The sequence below is a fragment of the Pelodiscus sinensis genome, chromosome 14 (assembly GCF_052426305.1).
Source record: "Pelodiscus sinensis isolate ZL-2025 chromosome 14, ASM5242630v1, whole genome shotgun sequence".
Lineage (NCBI taxonomy): Eukaryota > Metazoa > Chordata > Testudines > Trionychidae > Pelodiscus > Pelodiscus sinensis.
The window spans coordinates 24,961,114-24,981,318 of record NC_143065.1 but is presented as its reverse complement, the minus strand read 5'-3'; the positions used below and the strand labels follow the sequence as shown (position 1 = coordinate 24,981,318).

The 20,205-nt window shown below is 41.7% G+C and overlaps 1 protein-coding gene across 3 annotated transcripts in view; it reads left to right on the top strand.

The window, feature by feature from the left end:
• The window catches only part of LOC102453110 (NAD(P) transhydrogenase, mitochondrial-like), a 92,723-nt gene extending 79,592 nt beyond the window's left edge, over window positions 1-13,131 (top strand). For all 3 annotated transcript variants that reach the window (XM_006135049.5, XM_025190703.3, XM_075897170.2), the window contains 3 exons: window positions 408-526; window positions 10,200-10,315; window positions 12,769-13,131. In XM_006135049.5, coding sequence (XP_006135111.3) covers window positions 408-526; window positions 10,200-10,315; window positions 12,769-12,921 — 388 coding nt within the window. In that variant the 3' untranslated portion in view covers window positions 12,922-13,131. The remainder of the gene's footprint in view (window positions 1-407; window positions 527-10,199; window positions 10,316-12,768) is intronic.
• The last annotated feature ends 7,074 nt before the right edge of the window (window positions 13,132-20,205 follow it).

Here is a 20,205-nt window from a genome sequence, read left to right as displayed (position 1 = left end):
ATTAGACAATGGAATGAATCCTTGTCCACATCGCTGTTTAAAGTGGCTCTATCCCCATTTATGTGCAGTGCACACACACACACTGTATACACAGTCTTCATGAGTGATTTAGATTCTGGGGTGTGGCTTAAGAGTTAAAGGAAATCACCAAACACCAGGCCATGACTACATAGTTAATTTTCAACCAACAGGGGTGCCCAGTGTTCCCTTTCTGGTACTGATTACAAGTATATACATTAATTGTATTTTCCCAAGTAGCAGTATTTTATAGCACTCTCTCTGCATCTGGTTCAGGTATATGAAGATTTGGAACTGGACTGCTTCCACATGTGTAGTATTGCTGACATTTGTCAGTCGGCATCTATTAGTTCAGCATGACTTGGCTTCTTTGCTTTCTTGGTTTCCAGGTTTGGCATCCATCCGGTAGCAGGCCGTATGCCAGGACAACTGAATGTACTATTGGCAGAAGCTGGTGTACCTTATGATGTGGTATTAGAAATGGATGAGATCAATGAAGATTTCCCAGGTAAGGGATGAAAAATGATGGCTTAAATTCAAACCGTTCTAAATATTTTAACTTAATTTTCTGCTTTTAGTTAGCCCTAATAACTATAATTTTATTCTCAGGCAGTATTTTGGTAGGTAGAAGGGTTGACAGTAATGTTTTTTAAAGATGAGAATCAAGACTAGATAAGACCAAATCTTTGTCTGACATATAAAAACCAAGCAATGTCTGACAATACTCAATGGATAATTATAATAGCCACTAGGGTTTTGCTGTATAGTGAGCAAAATAGATCACTTTTTTCATCAAATATGTGGCCTGTGTTTTGTCAATGATAAAGGTTTCAGAAAAAGCAACTTTGTGATATTCTGAATATTGGACCAACACATGTATGGTGTGAGTTTAAAGTCAGTTTCTCTTCTACTGTCAAAGGGAGTTGCAGCACTGACTTTTTTATAGGAGAAGAGTTAAGGCAAATATGAATCCTTTCGAAAATCCACCCTCAAACATCAGATTTCTGTGGATGGAGTTCTGTGGCTTTACAGATTATCACATCCCCTCCTTTTCGTCTTTGCTGTTTGGTTTTATGAGGACTTCATGAGCATTTTTTTATTTTAATATTGTTTGATAACATAGAGATTATGAAAGTTCATTAATCCAAGTGCTCTGGGAAGAGCCTGCTTTACAAGGATCATTTGTATTATGTAATAGCGGTGTGTTATTAATTTATACCATTATTACTATTATTGTGGGTGGAACATGAGTGAGCAGGCAGCTTCCCTGCAAAATGTGATTTTCTTGTAGGACACCAAAGCTTTTGTAATATCTAAAGGAATCTTCCTTTGAATTCACTGACATTTGGAGCGAGGAGGGGGAAATTACTGCTTGCTGCACATGCCAGACCACCTCTCCTAAATCTGAGGGGAGGGAAGATTCACCAGGAGGGAGGGCTGATGCCAGTTTTGATGTCACTTCCATTCTTTGGGAAGTGGGAAGGCAGGAGGGCAGACAAAACAGAAAAATGAAACAATGAGGCACTGAGACACACAGAAAGTTCATACATAATGGAATGAATGGAACGCTTGGTTCTCTAGAGCAGGCCATGTAGTCAAAAGACTCCCATTGCTTAAAGCTGTGGTTCCCAAACTGCAGTCCATGGACCACTAGTGGTCCATGGCTGTATTCCAGGTGGACCGCAACTCAAGCTCAGCCGCCCCTTACTCCCTCCCTTCCTCTCCCCGCAGCAGGGAACCCGCACTGGCATTCTGGTCTTGACATCTCCCACAAGGTTGGAGCACCACTGCTGGCTTCCTGCTGGGGGTGGGGGAGATAGCCCTGAGTCTCCTTGCTGGATCTGGCTTGTGGGGAAGAAGCAGAGCCAGAAGTAGGTCCTTGCACTACCACTGGGGAACTGCAATGCATAGATGCGCTGCCTGGAGGCTTTCACCACTTCTCCCAGTGGCTGGATTCCAACCAATGGGAGCAGCAGGAGGCAGTGCCTCGGAGTCGTGCATGGTGCGAAAGTTCTCCCGCCTTCTCATGCCCAGAACTCACACTTCCACCCCCTCATGCACATCCGCCACTGAGACCCCACACCTCTACCCTGCGCCTGCACCCTCTACTCTGGCCCCCATCCTGCTTCTGCACCCTCCCTCCTGGACACTCTGGCAGCCCTTCCCATGCACTGAACCCCTCATTTTTGTCCCCACCCCAGAGCTTGGGAGGTCCACAAAATCCACAAACCCTGGAATTCCAGAAGAGTAAATGTGGTCTATGGGAAGCCCTGAATCTCAGTCTTTCTTCTCCCTCCACCTTGCCCCGTAGGACTGGAGCACCAGTGGAGTGAGGTGTCTCAGTTGGGAGCAGCATGAGTGAGGGTTGGAGGATTTTGAAAGGTTTTGTTTTGCTTCTCACTTGTGTAGTCCCCAACTGATTTTTCTGTGGGTCAGTGGCTCCTGACCCAAAAAAGGTTCCCCACCCCTGCCATAAATAAATAAAGCATTGAAACCTTTTGTGTTGGACATAAATTAATATTTTACTCTATTTAAAATGAAGTTTGATAAATTGACATGAAAACGTTAAAATGATTACTCTGTTTAATAATTTAAATTAATATAATTTCCTTTCTTGCTAGTTAAATTAAACCATTCTCCTTAACTGCAGTACTAGCAAAATGGCTTGGGCGTAATTATGTAATTAACAATGAGTTTCTATTAGCAACTGGTGGTTCCTAGAATGGTTTGAATTGAGTCGGGTGGGCCACGGGCCAAAAAGTTTGAGAACCACTGGTTTAGAGGGAAGAGCAGACTGAGTTCAGGGACTGAAGCTTTGCATAAGTACTGTTATGACCTGGCAGCTAAAGAGTGGATAATGTTTCAGAGAAGAGGAACTTCAGCCAAACTTGAAAAACTTTTTGGAGATCTTTGATTAATTGCTAGTGGATGGAAACTGAGATGTCACTCTCCTTTCTCCTTCCTGCCTTTCTTCCTCCCTTATTCTCCCTTTTCGTGATTTTATTATTTTTCCTTTTTTTCTTCTGTGTATTGTTTTGCCCTATTTTAGAAGGGGGTGGAATCAGTAAAATATATTGCCTATTTCCCATCAAAATCAGGAAGTGATACCTCTGTATAGAAGACTAAGGCATCGGGAAGTAACAAGAAAGTTAGGGAGGCAAAAATCGCTAACTCTGGGGTCGACAACCTTTTCAAACCAAAGAGCTAAACTACATCAAAATTCAGAACAAGCGGTCAACAAAGAGCCGTATAAGAATGTCCATTTGCATGACTGAAAATATACAACTTAATATCATTGATTATTGACACGATGATTAACAATAGCATAAATGAAATATTGTCCTCATGGACTTTATTTAATAGGACTTTTACTGCTGCTTCTTTTCACACATTTCTTTAAAGTTTATATCATAACTGGTCAAATCCAGCCTCATGCATGCACTCAGGCTGTCTTCTGTCAGTCTTATGGCAGGGGGCTAGGGATGTGGGGATGCAGGAGTCTGGGCTGGGGTGTAGGAAGGGCTCAGGGTAGAAGGCTTGGGTGGATTAAGGGGCATGCCCCTGAAGAAGCTGGGTAGCCATCAGCAGCATCGCCAGGGCTGGATCTGGTGGGGTGGGGCAGGCCGCTTGCTCTCAGGCTGTGCTCTGCAGTGGAGACCCGGACCAAGCTGTCCACCTTCGGAGCAGTCAGGCAGCTACCACCAGCTTCCCTAGGGCTGTATCTGCAGTCAGGGGCAGGAGCAGCTGGGCAGCCACCATGTAACCCACCAGGGTGGTGTGCTGGAGCTGGATCCAGGCTTCCACAGAGATGGAGCTGGCAGGGGCGGGGCAGATGGTTCTGCCCTCTTGCCCTGGAGTGGCTGGTGCACCTGGGCTGGGGGGTCTATCCAGGAGGGAAGGTGCAGGAGCTAGGTCTGTGTGTATGTGCGCTCCAGCCCCTTGGGAGGGGCGGGGAGAAGTGGGTGGGATGCAAATCTGCAATCTCAGGCTCTGGAAGCTGATGCCTTATCCCTTAGGGCCAGTGGGAGCTTGCTCAGATTTACCAACTCCAAACTGGTGAAATGCCAGCTCTGAGAGGCTGGGAAATATGCATTTTAGTAGACATGAACTTCAGGATTGTGACAACTAAACGAAATGCAAAAATCCCAAATATTGAACTGTCCATTATTACACTGACAGTTCAGAATTCTGCTTCCTTGATAAATGATACTCTTCCAAAGGCTTTTTCCTCATTTCCTGTGAAATCACCTCATCTCTGTGGTCAATTGCCATTATGTTATCTGCTTACACAGAGGTCTAGGCATTCTCTGAAGAATGTCCATGATCAGGCCTTTATGTGGCTGCTAATGGGTGTGACCTCGTTTTTGTTTTTTGTATGAATTTAAAGCACCACACCAGTGCTCCCTCTAAGCTGAGTGCTTGGGCGGCCACCCAGGAGAGATTCAGATGCCTCCCAGCTGATTGGCAGAGTGCCCACAGCTGACCACAGCCAGCAACATGGGTTTCTATTGGTGGTGCACATCTGTGCATTCCTTAGTGCACATAATATTTATTCTGCACATAAATTGAAAATCTTAGAGGAAACATTGCACCACACACACCTAAATAAATGTGAAAAACAGGTTGTAGTTTGCTTTCTCTTGCTAATCTCTAGCAGCAGTTGCACATGTTATAAGATTATATTAATTTGGCCACTAATAAAAGGTCATTTTTGTGTGGACATCATTGTTGATTTTTGTCTCAGTGGTTTTTACTGTGATGGGAAAATACCAGCCATAGCCTTTCCATGCATTTTTTCCTGACTTGTAATGTTGTTCCCATTTTATTCAAGTTCTCTATGTGATTTTTTGCTTCACCCTATCTTTTTTGAAAATAGCACTTAAATTAAAAGATTTGATATATTACTTGTGTTCCTTAAATCAAAAACATTTGCAATGTCTAACTTAAGGTAGGAAAGTAAGTGGGAAGGGAGATCGAGTCCTCTTTTGCTTGGCAGTGTAATGTTTCTAGTTTAAACTGCATCTATCATAGTTTCCCAAGGTTATTTCCCTCCCATTCCTGTTACAGAATTAAAAGACTGTGGCACATTAGGGTTAGATGCTGCTCATGTATGGATGTGTAAAACAAGAAAGATGCAGGAAGCTCCTCTCCTTGCATGCACATGTAACAGGCAGACTAAATACAAATTAAAAGTGGCTTGAAAGTGTGGCTGAGCAGTTAGCATCCACTTATGCTCAGTGGGCTACTCTGCACAAAGGTGCCCTTTAAAGCCCTGAGCACACAGGTCAGAGTGGAGGATAAAGTACCAACCCTAAATCTCCTTCTCCAGCCATGGTCAACCCTTAGTGCCTCCAACAGATGAACATTTTATTCAACAGCCAACTTAGTGGCAAACCATCAGGACCTGCTGGGCCAATACTATTTTAATCTTTCGGACAGTCTTAGGCCTGGTCTACACTAGGGAGTTGTTTAAAAGAAAAAAACCCTTATTTCAAAATAATAAGTGAAGCATCCACACTACCAAGCCTGTGATTTTGAAATAACTGACTGATTATTTTGAAATCTGTACTTTTGCTTTCCTGGGGGAATAAGCTTATTTAAGAATAGTTATTTCAGGAGTTATTACTTCAAAGTTAGATATTTTGAAATAATTTCCTAGTGTAGACCTACCCATAAAAAGCTCCAAAAAAACAATGAGTAGTGCGTTAGTGCCTTAGAGAATAATAAATATATATATAAGTACAGGCAGTCCCTGGGTTACATGGATCCGACTTACATTGGATATCTACTTACAAACGGGGTGAGGCAACCCCGCACTAGCTGCTTCCCCCCAGCAGACCAGGGAGACGCGGAGCGGCTTTTCTCAGCAGACACCTCAGCTTGAGAATAAAGGACTGAGGAAAGTGAGGTGTGGGAGAATAAAACTGAGCTCTGGAGAAATGTTTGGCTAGAGTTTCACCTACAATATGTACCAGTTCCGACTTACATACAAATTCAACTTAAGAACAAACCTACAGTCCCTATCTTGTACGTAACCCGGGGACTGCCTGTATCTTGAATGTGGGTTGCATACTCTGGATGTCAGATGGGTGCTGGCTTTCCATATTGATAGAACACGGCAATTCCGTAAGTCACTGCAATTGTTCATTGTTGTCATGGCCAGGATGAAGGGCTGCCCAGGGTGTTAGCCCAAAGAATTTTGTCTTGAAACATGGCATCCATCTGCTACTGCTACAAGCTGGCCATCATGATGGCTCATTCCACTAAGGCACAGGTATCTTTGGCAATCTTCCTGGCACAGGTGGTGATCCAAGAAATTTGTTGGGTGACCACCTGTTGTCCTTTCATATGTTTGTGTTGCACTACGGACTGACCCAGCAGGCTTGAGCTGATGCTGGCTTTGGTAGATCTCTGCTACAAGCTGAATGATGGTGAAGTCTGACCTCATCTCCATTGATCCAGCTTGTGAATGACCTAGAATGGAATCAACATGAGCAAGCACTTGAAGAAGAAAAATGCTTTAGCTATCTTTCATAACTGTTTTTCTTTTGAGATGTATTTCTCATGTCCATTCCATTACCCACCCTCCTGCTCCTCTATGGAAGTTAAGGGCAAGAAGGAACTGAGAGGGTGGGGCCCTACAGCACCTGATATACCTCAGCATGAGCATGGCTCTCTAGGGGGCACCATAGCCAATCCTATGGGTACCACTAAAGCAAAAAAAATCTGATGGCCGCATATGTGGGTGCTTGCACACCTCAAATAGCATCAACACGAGTAACTCATTTTGAAAAACAATGGTTGCAAAAGGTAGGTAACCTTTTTATCCCCCACACGCATTCTACTTGCTTTATCAGTATTAGAGGATAAGGGGAGATCCCACTGCTACTACTCAAAGTAGCCTTTGATGCCCTGACATCACCATCAGGTAATGTTTTATGGCTGTGCAATTCATGGATCACAGAGTTAGACACACTGGTACCTCTGTGTGTGTTTAAAAGAAAGCAAACTGACATCACTTCCATGAATTAGCAGCTTATCCCTGTCAAACTGCTGTTCCAACAGTACTTCAATGTAAAACAGCTCCAGGCAGTTGAGAAAAAAAGCTGTAACAGGAGGCAATAGTGAAGTTATACATGGAGAAATGAAAGGAAGGGAAAGAATATTTTCAAAATTAGATTCTTACATTGCACAGAAATGCATCAAGAACTCCATCTTGGAATTGTGTGATCACATAAATCACTTCACCTGTAACAGGAATACTCCCCTAATTTCAACCTCTTCCTACCTAGCTAACAACAATGAAAACAAAAAAACCCTAGATGCAAAAAATAAGTGTCATAAAAATAATTGTGATATCCCATAGTCTATCCCACAGTTGATTGATTGTGAAATGTGAAAACTGCCACTGGTGCTATATTCAACAGCCCATAGTGACCTATGAATATGACACTTGGGGACTATTTTGTTGTTTTGTACAACGGACATGTTATCTCCCCATGGACAATCAGAGAATTAGACAGCTAAATCCTATTGACCACACCAATGGACTGTGGAAGCAATTTTAACAGCACAAAAGTAAAGGCCATTTTTAAATATTTAACCAAATGCTGCTTTTGAATAATTATTTGAATCCTAATTGTAGTCAAGTACAACCAGGCTTAATTATAAAGCAATTATTGCCTTCACAATTAACCCTCCATTGATTAGCTCTCCAATTAACAAGCTATTTTAACTACAGAAACAATGTGATTCACCAGGAGCTTTAGATGAAAGTATGTCTTTAAGGCAGGGGTGGGCAAAAGAGCCTCCGCGGGCTGGATCCTGCCTGCCAAGTGGGTGGATCCAGCCCACGGAGGCCCTACTGCTCCCCTGTCCCCAAGCCAATTAGGGCCTGGGGGGTGGGGAAGTGCCTGAAGCCTTCTCTGCTCTGCCCCTGCCCTGTGAGCAGCATGCGGCGCTTCCAAGCACCACATGCCGCTCGCAGGGCGGGGACAGAGTGGCGAAGGCTTTGGGCTCTCCCCCACCCGCAGGCCTTAATTGGCTGAGGGTGGGGGAAACGCATGAAGCTTCCTCCCACTCTGCCAGGAGCACATGGCGCTTTGAAGTGCTGCGTGCGGATCGCAGGGTGGGAGGGAGGGGAGGGAGAGAGAGCGGAGGAGGATTTGTGCGCTCCCCCGCTCCCAGGCCAAACAAACAGGGCCTGTGGGCAGGGGAGTTGCGTGAAGCTTCCTTCACTCTACCCCGGCCCTGTGAGTAGCCCACGGCACTTCAAAGTGCCACGTGCTCCTCACAAGGTGGTAGGAGGCTTCCTGGGCTCCCCTGCCCCCAGGCCCTGATTGGCCTGGGCGAGGAGGGAGTGTGCCAAGCCTCTTCCAGGGTATGGGTGCCTAGTGGGATGGGGGGGCAAAGGGGCTCCCGCACCCCCAGACCAATTATGATCTGGGGGTGGGGTAGCCCCACCCTTTCCTATTTAGGCCCTGCCCCTTCCAGGGTGGACCCGGGGCTACTTCAAAAATTTTTGAAGTGGCCCCTGGGCAAAAATTATTGTCCACCCCTACTTTAAGGGCCCACTTAAGCAAAACTCCATCTGGTTTCTATGTTGCACAGAACCCCAAATCTGTTTGTCAACCAGATAATTTTTTTCCTGAGTCAAGACTTTGTTTAGTAAATATATAGTAGGGGAACTAAATGTCAGAAGGCCAAATTCTGAACTCCCTTACACCTGTAGAAATCAAGAACAATTTCTTTGGCTATGTCTATACTGCCAGGTTACTTCAAAATACGTTATTTCTAAATAATAACTCCTGAAGTAACTATTTTGAAATAAACTTATGCCTCTTCACAAGTAGGCGTTATTATTTCGAAACAACAAGCCCATTATTTCTAAATAACAGGCTTGGTAGTGTGGCCACTCACCTTCTTGTTTTGAAATAAGGGGAGTTACTTTGAAAGGGGAGTTACTAGACATGCTCTTTGTCATTAGTGCAGTGACAGCTGGATTTGCACTGTCTGACTCTGATCAGACTTAATCCTGAAGCTTTTCAGCAATGATTTACTAATGAAGGGACCGGTTTTGCCATTTTACCTCAGGCTATGTGTACATTAAACTTATTTTTCGGAAAAAGGTATGCAAATTCCGATTCTTTTTTTGGAAGAGGCTTTTCCAAAATTTGGCCCATCTACACTGGGCCATATTTTGGAAAAACCTCCTCTTTCAGAAGAGCCCTTCTTTCTCATGAAACGAGGTTTTTACAGAGCTTCCGAAAGAGCGCATCCTGGAAAAAAACTCTGACAGGGCCGGCCCGAGCCCTTTTGGCACCCTGGGCCTGGGCACGCGGTGCCGTCCTCCAGGCTCACGGCACATGTGCAGTCCCACCTGTGGGGCGCGGGCCTGCCCCCAGGACGCACGGCGCATGCACGGGCTGGCCACGGCTGCTGGTGCGCAGCCCGGGGCCTGCCCCGGGGCGCACGGTGCATGCGCTGCCCAACCTGGCCCAGCTAGTGCTGCTGGCGCGTGTGCCAGGCCGTGCAGTGCCCTGCTGCCGTTGGGGGAAGGACGCTGCTGGCCGGCGCTGTGGAAGCTGGGTGCGTGGAACCTGATGGTAGCTGTAAGGGGTGCCACGTGCCCCTTACAGGCGCCATCAGGCACCCCCCCCATCGGTTGGCACCCTGGGCAGCTGCCCAGCTCGCCCGTGCCTTAGTCCAGCCCTGGGCCCTGATCCTTCCTAGCAGAGAGCTGCTCATATACAGAACTGTGGGCCTGATTACTACTTAGAATAGAGGTTGTAGAATTGGACCTCAGGTGAATAATGTTGAAATAAAATATAAATATGCCATAGCACAATGAAAATGTGTCTTAGGATCCACATATGTACTCCATTTGGTGAGCTCACATGAGCTTTGCAGCACATTAAGCCTTAGGCATATTGACTCATGTCTCTTGTACAGAGAATGCACAGAATGGTGATAATAGATTTCATTAGCCCCTATAGTTGCCAAGATTCGATTCTGGCATTGGCACAAATGGATGGCCTAACTTATTTTCTTTTAGAATAAACAGCAAACTACTGTATCAACATTTAATCCACATTTGATTTGAGTGTTTTGGTGTCACTGTGATAAAGAAAAGGCAGCTTCAGGGTCTAAAACATTTGTAACATATTTCTCTTCTGTTTCAGAAACGGACTTAGCTCTGGTTATTGGTGCAAATGACACAGTAAATTCTGCAGCACAGGAAGATCCCAATTCTATTATTGCTGGCATGCCTGTACTGGAAGTCTGGAAAGCTAAACAGGTACTTAAAAACAATCAAATTTGACTGGAGTCTGCACAGTATATGTTTATGGAATATATCTCTGTCTCTTGGTAGAAATGTCAACTAAAGACAGGGCTTTTTTTTCTGAATACACACATCACATGCACAGAATACGTTTGTAGCTACATCTGTCTAGCAGCAGACAACACGTACACAAGAAGTGCCCAACTCTGCTGATAATTTGGATATGGAATTCCCAATCATTTCAACAGGACATGATGAGTGAGCTTACAGTGAAATACTTGATTCAATAAGAGATGCCCTTGTCCTGCTCTCATTGAAGCCAATGTGAGTTATGTCTTTGCCTTTAAGGAGCAGGATTGGGTTTGGATTATATAACATTTAAAACATTTCTTTTTAATAGATTTTGCTTTTAAAATTTGGAATGATACAAAATACATTTCATTCACATTTCAAATCTTCTTCAAAAGAGCTGTTTCACTATACTCCCCAAAAAGCTAAAAATCTATTGTTGAATTACTCACAAATAAGTTTTTATATTATCTGACCAAATCTAGGTATAAGGGACTGCAGAACTTTTCATTTGATATATCAGACGCTTGTGTACATTGCAAACCCATAGGTTTTCTCTTTCAATTTTCCTCTCCCTGGTCTTCTGTATTTATAGTCAATGGCATTGGTTACATACTTTATGTCCATATTGTCTCTGTTCACAGTGAATTGTGTGGGGTTTCAGCAAATTCTGAATGGGAGGGAATTTCAGATCTAAAGATAAATTCAGGGCAGGTATGTGCACACGTGTATTGTTTTCATACACATATCTGGCACCTGTGCAAAGGAAAAGAACCAGTTTTGCTATTCTACCTTTAATTCATTGCCAAAATATAATCAATTGTCTCTGACAGGTTAACTAACTCATTTTAATTCAAACCTCATGTTCTCAAAAGTTCTATGGTTATTTAAAGCCATAAAATTTGCACAAGTGTAGCCATTAGCATATAACACAATTTCAGATTATATAAAAATCTGTGAGATTAGGTGTATGGTGAAGATGATGACATTAAATGAGAAGCATACAGATCTTAGAATTAAAAGCAGCCTCTTAAAACACAACAAAATGTGAAGAAGTATACGGGGAAAATTGGGATCTCCATTTTATTCAGTACTGGCTAAGCTTGTTTTGTTATGTTTGAGTTAGACAATATGCCAACATGTTATGCTTTCACACAGATTTAGTTCTGATCTCAGATTGGTATGGTAGGACATTTACAAGACACTTATTGTTTGTATTCAGGTAACATTAAGATGCAGTAAATAAGTGCATGAAGTAAGCAATTCAAATATTATGCACTAAGAAGCAAAATAATATTAAGCACTCTGTGTATCAAAGCCTCATTTTTGGTAGGTTCAATTAGATGAATCGTAGAAAATATGTATTTGACTTTACTGTGCATGTCTCAAATTCAGACTAATGCACACCACATATCTGGCAAGAGAATTTGGCCCTTACCCAGAAAATTAACAGTGTATCAGGTATCACATTACATCATATCCACCATGAATTATTATTTAATGAAATACTATTGCAGTCATACTGGCTTGTGCTGTTAGATCTCATAAGCGAAGTTGGTCTGGTCAGCACTTGGATAAGATAACTCAACAGGGTAAAACCCAGCAGCTGTGTAAAAGGTTATTCAGCATAGCACTTTTCCCAGTCAGCCTGTTGATTCAAATGCCTAGTGTTGGGGAACACTGTTATGCTGGAGGTACTGCTTGAGATTTTGCACATCTGATTATTTGGAACAGAGTAACTAAATCCCCTAATTTCAATAGGAATTACATAGCTAAACATTTTAGCTAGCTTTGTAAATCTCAACCAGTGTTCTTTGGCAGTTACATGAAACCGAGGTCCTAACTATGCATGGTCATTAAAAGACTCAAAAGGCAATTAGCATAACGTAGGCAAATTAACATGTCTTGGTCAATTGCTGATTTGGATAGTTACATTTTGTCTACTTAATTCCCCCTTGCACTTCCAATTGTATAGAATACTCTTAATTTGCTTTTCTTAACTGTTCTTTAGTATTTTGGTGTGCTGCTAAACAGCCACTGCCTTCTACCCGCAGATGGCTGTGAAGCTGCATGAGGAGAACCCTGTTCAATTTCCATATTGGTTTATTTTTTTAAACCGCAAAACAATCTTTCAAAGTGGAATGTGGCACAAATGTGAGGTCTGAAAATAGTTTGATATTTCACTAAAAGATGGAAAAGCAAAAGTCATTAAAAATGTATTTTAGTATTGCCAATATGCAATTTTGATTGAGTACATTTATTTAAACATGCCAAGATGAGATTTTATAATATATGTAAGATGATATTTTAAAAACTCTTCTTTTAACTACATCCTCCATGAGACATAAGAAAAGTTTTTATTTCATTTAATTCTTTCATGCTGCTGTTTGTCCCCCCAGGTCATCGTTATGAAGCGTACATTGGGAGTTGGGTATGCTGCAGTTGACAATCCAATTTTTTACAAACCGAACACTTCAATGCTGCTGGGGGATGCAAAGAAAACATGTGATGCTTTACAAGGGAAGATTAGGGAAATGTATTATACTCATTGACATTGATATTCAGAATTGTAAAAGAGAACTAGATATAATTTATATATGTCAGTAAATAGTTTTGAGGCATATCCAACACCTTATTTAAATACAACCATTTCAAAAATAAAAAAGCATCCAAACACACAAAACTAGCTCTTTGATATATGTGCCATAGTACACACAAATGTAAGTCCTTGTATTTACTGAAATAAAACCACTGTTGCTCTATTGGTGTTGCAGATTACTTATCTCTCTAATTTATAGCCACAAATATAGCACATTGGTTCTCTTGTGTTCTAAGAGACAAATTGTAGAAAATCTTTGAAAGTTTTAGAGGGGTAGCTAAGTTAGTCTGTAATAGAAGAACTTAAACAAGGATCAGTCCTGCAGCATATTAGAGACTAACAAAAAATGTGCCCATGAGCTTTTATGGGCACAACCCACTACTTCAGATGAATGGAGTTTAAGGGGTCCAAGTTCCAAATAAATAGCAGAGAAAGAGAGGAAATGGGGAGGCGAGGGAAGGGAAAGGAAAGGAGGGGGAAAAAAGGAAAAGAATAGTCAATTAGAAAAGCGGCTGCTAGACTGTTTCTCTGAGTGGGGGAAGGCTTCATGTGCTGCCCCTGCCCCCCATAATCTCATTGGCCAGAAACTGATTTCTGGCCATTGGGATCTGCCTGTTTGAAGAACAGGCAGCATATGAAGCCCCACACCCACTTCCCCTCTGGCTTTTGGTTATTCACATGCACATTGCCCCTGCAGCCTGTGCAGGAGCAGGGCAGGCAGGGAGGCTGCCACAGAAATCTGCTGGGCTGCTGGCTGGGAGTCACCCAGAGCCTGCCTCTGGCACCCCAGCCCATCTGTCCCTCCACTTCTGCCCCCTACCCCACATAACCTAAACCCTCTGCCCCCCTCCTGCATCCATACTCCCTCCTAGAACCTGCAACCTGATTGTCTGCCCCAGGGCACAACTCAAACCACTACCCCCCTCCTGTACCCATTCCTCTGTCCTAGATCACAACCAAAGCCTTGCATCCTAATCCAGTGCAGAGCACAGCTGCCTCCTTTACCCAAACTCTCACTTGCACCCTAATCTCTTACCCCAAGTTCCCTTCTGCACCCAACCACCATTCATTAATATCATAGAAGAGTGCAGCCTTTGACCACTTTCCAAAATCTTGGATTGGCTCCCCCATCAAATACTATTGCTCAACCCTGGAATAGATCTTTGGTGCAAAACAATGCTCTGTAATAGTATAAAGGTGAACCATAATATAACACCAGGAAGCTTTACATAGTTGCTTTATTTTTAAATGACATTACAGTGTTGGCCCTTATTTCTAAATAACAAACAGAGCATCCACACTATCAGGCCCATTATTTTGAAATAACTGTTTCAAAATAAGTGTTATTCCTCATGGAAAGCAGGAGTTATTTCAAAATAGTGGTAGTGTGGATGCTATATTGCTGCTATTTAGAAATAACTACTCCACAGAGTCATTCAAAGTAATTATGCCCCAGTGATTCCAGAAGCTCAGAGTTGAGGTAGCATATCCACATTAAGGGAGCCTGCCTTGGACTAATTTCAAGGCTTCTCTGTAGTGTAGACATGCTATTTCAAAATAGTTATTTCTGGAGTTATTTCCTAGTGTAAATATGCCCTTGAAGTATTTACTGCTCCTTTACACAAGGTTCATCATTGGCTATGTATGTGTGAAGTGAATCACGGCCTGAGTAATTTGCTATTGTTTGCGGGTACGTGGGGCATGGTTCTTGAAGTTAGCAATGCAGCCTCCCATACCTGCTACTCCACTCTACAGTTCACCCATAACTCTTTCTTGAGTCATTCCATTCTTGTATGTGCAGAGCCTGAGGATTCTCACTTTGTTCAGTCTCACTGCCATCTTCCATACGGGACTATTACAAAGACCACCTCAGTGATGTATAGGATATGCAGAGAGACCCTACCCAACTATTCTCCTGGCAGACACTCTCCCCATGGATGCCTAAATAAGTCAGAGGGAATTGTATCTTCTGAATCTAAGTGAACTTCATCCTACAAATGATTCCAGTACTAACTAGAATAAAGAAAGCCCATCAGCCCAAGCTAATAGCAGCAGCACAAAATAACATTCATACTATAAAACCATGGCGACCAAACATATCTCTAAGAAAAGTGAATTATCAGCTTTCTACGTAGGTAAAATCCTTGAGATCTATACAAGCATGGATGCATAATTATACCACTGGACATGCAGTGCACATGGCAGTCAGATTTAGGTGGGCTTCAAAAGATGCATATTAATTTTCTTAGGAAATATATCAAACCTGTGTGCTTCTAGGTGCTTTGTTCTGTAAAGTAAAAAGCAGTTGTTAACATATTTAGTTTATATGTAAACTGTGATTATGGCTTTGTGTAAATCACGCAGGCTGCAGAAGTCACAGAATCTATGATTTTCAGAGAGCCCCACAGTAGCACATCGACTGTTGCAGTGCAGAACCTCCCCCAGCTGCTAGTCCTGCAGGGGCTCTTCAGTCCTCTGGGTAGCTGAGGAATCACTCTGGAGCTCCCCAGCCACCAATGGGAAATCCCTCCAAAGTGCTCCAGCTTCTGGGGGCAGCAGGGGATTTCCCCAGAGTTCCTTAGCTCCTATCAGTATTGGGAGACCCTACAGATTCCAGTCCAGGTCAGGGGTCCCTCTCAACTTCCAGTCATTCAGTAAGGGCATAGGTTCCAGCTTTCTGCCACTTGCATACAATGGGGGCAGGGTGGTGGACCTCGCCCCCTCCTATTTTGTCAGGGCTATTTTAGTAAAAGTTAGCGACAGGTCATGGCTTCCATGAATTTTTATTCATTGCCAGTAACCCATCCATTACTTTTCATAAAAATATCCATGACAAAATCATAGCCTTAATTATGATTGCTAAATGTTTTTAATGTGCTCAAACAAAAACTAAACTACAAGGTGCATTTTGGGAAGACACTTTGAAGAGACAAACACACTAAATTGCATTGGTATTGTAGGGGCATGTGAAACAGTTATGGAGTACTAATAAGACTTTAAAATAAGGATTCAAAAAGCATAATAGGATCTGAAATGGGCTGTAGACAAAAGGTTTCAATCAGATAAATATACAAATGGCTGGGAGAGGGAGCAAGAGTTTGCCTTTGTCCCTCTTTTCTACCCAATAGGTCACTCATACATATATGAAAGAGAGAGAGAGAGAGCACTTTTTTTAGTTGTCACTAGTTCTTTCAGCAGTTGAAGAGAAATGAAAGAAAGAACCTGAGAAGAGAGAAATCTGGGGTAAAAACCAAAGAGCTTCAGTTCCATTTCCCTTGTAAATTTTCTTGAAGAAAGGAGGAGTCCCTGCAGCTGTTAAAAGCTCAGTTGGCAAGTTCCCAAGCTTAGTGAAACACACAAAAACAAGAAGAAATCCTCTGGGTACAGGAACAAAATGAGTGAGATTACCATGCATTCTTAGATGATCAAAGAAATAAAATTAAAGAGGTGCTTGCAACAGCCAAAGATCTTGTGAAGCAGAAAAATGAGTTGCTTAGTCACAAGAAAGGCACAACTAAATGAGATGGGGCAGCTCAGGAAACTAAGAGATTCCAAGAGGAAACTCACTAATAAGAGGAAGAGATTCTGATTGAATTTGAGTTCCTGTTAGGAGAAGAAATCCATGACGAATTAGTCAAAAGCATAAAAAAAATCAGCACACTTGGCAGTATAAATGGTCTAATAATGCCTTTCAATTAATGTACTGATATAAGGAAAAAGCTAAAGGCTCCCTTACAGAAGGCATATAAAAGGTATAGTGCACACAGTTCCAGAAAGAGCCGGGAAAGAATGGAGATAATGAGTCTGTAAATTTAAAATATAATTGTGCCAATCATGAAAAGGGCTTGTGCAGCTGTCAGTCATAAAACTGATAGTTACATTGTCCATTGCCCAAGAAATAGCATATGGTGTTAAGGATCAGAAAAGTCTTTTAACTTCTTACTCATCTATTTCTAATTTTTAGGAAAAGAGACAGAAGACAGCTAAGTAAATAAGTTAAAAATATAGGTATAGCTTTGGTGACATTTTGAATATTTAAGCCAGACAAAAATCAAATCAGAAATAACAAACATTTTTAACAGAGAGTGATTAGCTTTTGGAACAAACTCTCAAGGGAAGTGGTGGATTCTTCACCTCTTTATGTCAACACTGAATGCCTTTCTTGAAGGTATACTTTAGTTAAATACAAGTTATTGAGCCAACATGGGGGTAATTGAGTGAAATTCTATGAACTATGTAACCCAAGAGGTCAACTAGATCATCAGATGGGCCCTTCTAGCATTCAAAATGAAGAATAAAATGATGACTGCATGTTTTCAACCTTATGCTGGTAATGCCCGTACTTCTCTCCAGGAAAAGGAATATCCCTTCACAATTCCTTTGTACAGCCACTCAGGAGTGGATTTAGTGTCCCCATTGACGAAACATTTCCCTCTCCGCTTCTGGCAAACAAACAAAAAACAACACACACCTTTTGAGGAGACCGGCCAAAGCAGGATGCCAGCATGAATGCATCAGACTGCTGGTAAGATGGCTCTTAACACTTTTATCTTCATAGCGGTACTTGCTACTCATGGCAGGCACTCTATTCCCTTGGGTTAGTAGAGGTGCCTCAACATGACAGCCTTTCCAAAGGTGATCAGAGATCCTTTGTTTAGAAGCAGAGATGCTTCCCCTTGTCTCTTGTATTTTGAAAACTTTTAGGTTGCTGCTAGTCTAAGTTTAAGCCTGTCTTTTCCCCCCACTCCAGATGTTGTCTCCTAGTACCTCCCTGTCCTGATGTCATAGGTGGATGAGAGGTTCTCTTTGGGATCAAAGGACAGAGAGCGTTAAGGGGCCATTCCAGCTTTAAGAAATAGGCCCTGAATTAGCCCTTAAATAAAATGAGGGACATAGTGCTGCTAACTCCACTTGAAAGGATTATTTGCTTGCTATCTTTCATTTAGCAATACAAAGCTATTATTTTGGCTAGAAACTGGAAAACCATGATACTTTTTCAGTGGGTTAAGGAGCCTTTTTTTGGGGGGGGAGGGACTAGTCTTCAAATTAAATAATGGATAATAACCTTTTTCTGGAGAAAACCAAGTTTCAGCCAGAACAGATCTGAAACAGTGGTTACACTAACCTCCCATCTGCTCCCACCCAAGGTTATAAGAGGAATGTCAATAGACCCTAATGTGGACCACAGAGGTGTCCTGTAATAAGAAGAATGATTTCTATTGGTTTACGAATTAATGTTGCCTTATAGCAAAGTTAATTTTGAAAAAAAAGTCTGAACCCAATTTTCTGGAGAGTCAGTGTTCCAGATTTTAAATATTTTCTTTACATTGATTACATCTGAGAACTAAAATTAATTTACTTTTGGAATAGCTTCTTAACTCCCATTGTTAAAATAAAGTGAGATACCCAAACTTACATTTGGAAAATGTTTTTAACCTTATGAAAGTATTTTCCAAAAGTAACGAAGACCAGCTTATATAAGCTTTTATCTGACCTCTACTTTTTAAATAAAAAAACATGTTTTCAGGGAAAAGTCTTGGAAGAAAAAAAAAAAAAAAAAAGCTTTTCTCCTCTATTCTTGTAAAACATTAGGTCATTGAGTTCACTTTTTGTATGTGTTTAAAATGGGTGAACATTTTTTCTTAAACTATAATACATTATACTTTGATGATCTTTAAAAAAAAGTGTTTCTTTGACTCAGAAAAGTTAAAGCAATCTTTGTTGCTTTGAAAATGTCAAAAGGACCATTAAAATTCATACCAGAGAATATAGCATTGATCTTTGTGAAAAGACAAAATAACCTCTTTCAATAGCAATAAAAACAAACGATTAAAGAAATCTGTTCCAATAACTGACAGAGATGGCTGCTGGAGAGGGGATTTTGTTGTTGTTGCTGCTTTTTGGCTGTAAGAGAGATACACAAACTTGCTTTTCACTTTAGCAGCTGCGCCATGACATTTGAAATGCCGTTGATCATTCTGACCCTGAATCTGTGCGTCTTATGGAAAGTGTTATTTTAATTCATGCATACCAACTAAATCCTTCTACTCCTAGGGCCAAATGGTCAGTCCGGCCTTACCTTTTGTTTATGTACACAGAGTGATATCCATGTGCCAAAAAACAAAAACAAAAAATTCTGTTTCATGCCTACCTGAAGAGGTGTAATTGGGTGGGCATGTAAAACAGGAGGCTAGCTTGAAACTGTCTGAAAAAGTGGTTCTTGAGTTTGTATATCAATGCTCTATTTATTGTGATTAATTCAATAACTTGGTACACAAAGTAAAACAACAATTAATTGGTTTAATGGCCCAAAGTGAAATTCTACATAGGTTTTAAAACAGAAACTTGTAATGTCTTTTTCACAGTGCTGTTTACTTGCCCCTGGAAACTGAGCCTCTCCTTTGGGAGGAAAGAGAAGTACTGATGCAAACAGAAACTTACCCAGGTTTACTGAGTGAAACAAAGATACAACTAAAATAACCTCATAGAGTTCTCAAAAGATTAACTATTACAATTTTTCTTATCTCTTTTACAAGATTAGTGACTCCCTTACTCACATAGGAAAAAGAAATATCTAGCCTGATCTACAGTTAAAAATTCTACCAACATCTGCTCAGCATCACACTACCCAAGTAACTTTGTGAACACAGGACTATATTTTTATCTGTATCACTAAATCATTTCTCCGACTTCATTTAAAACAAAATTTATCATTTCCTTTCCATTCATTCAATTAACCTGGGTCTTTTAATTTTTTTCTGATGAAATATTGTCCCAATCATTTCAGTAAGCAATTGTGTTATCACAAGGATGAAAGTCAGCCTGATTGGTTAGAGCACATTCCTACACAGTGAAATCAGCTGAACTACATTTTACTATGTTTTAGGAAAAAAAAGATTCCATATTGACATATTAACTCCTTTTTTACAATTCTGAGATCTTAATCCTCCATTTCTTGCTCTCCCACATTGTGTTTTACTCAAGATATGAGGACTGCAAGGTAGGGATGTAAGCAAGTAGTCGACTACTGGATAAGCCTAGGCTTATCGGGTAAAGTCAAGTCAACTTCTCGCATTCCCCCTTTGTTGCCTCTATATCACAGGCCACAAGGAGGGGGGAAGCAGGAGTCAGTGCTGGTAGAGGGGTGACCTGCTGCTACCTGACCCCCCCACTTTGCTGCTGCTCTGCATTTAGAAGGCAATAGAAGCCGGGTGGGCAGGCAGCCTAGCTCAGTCCC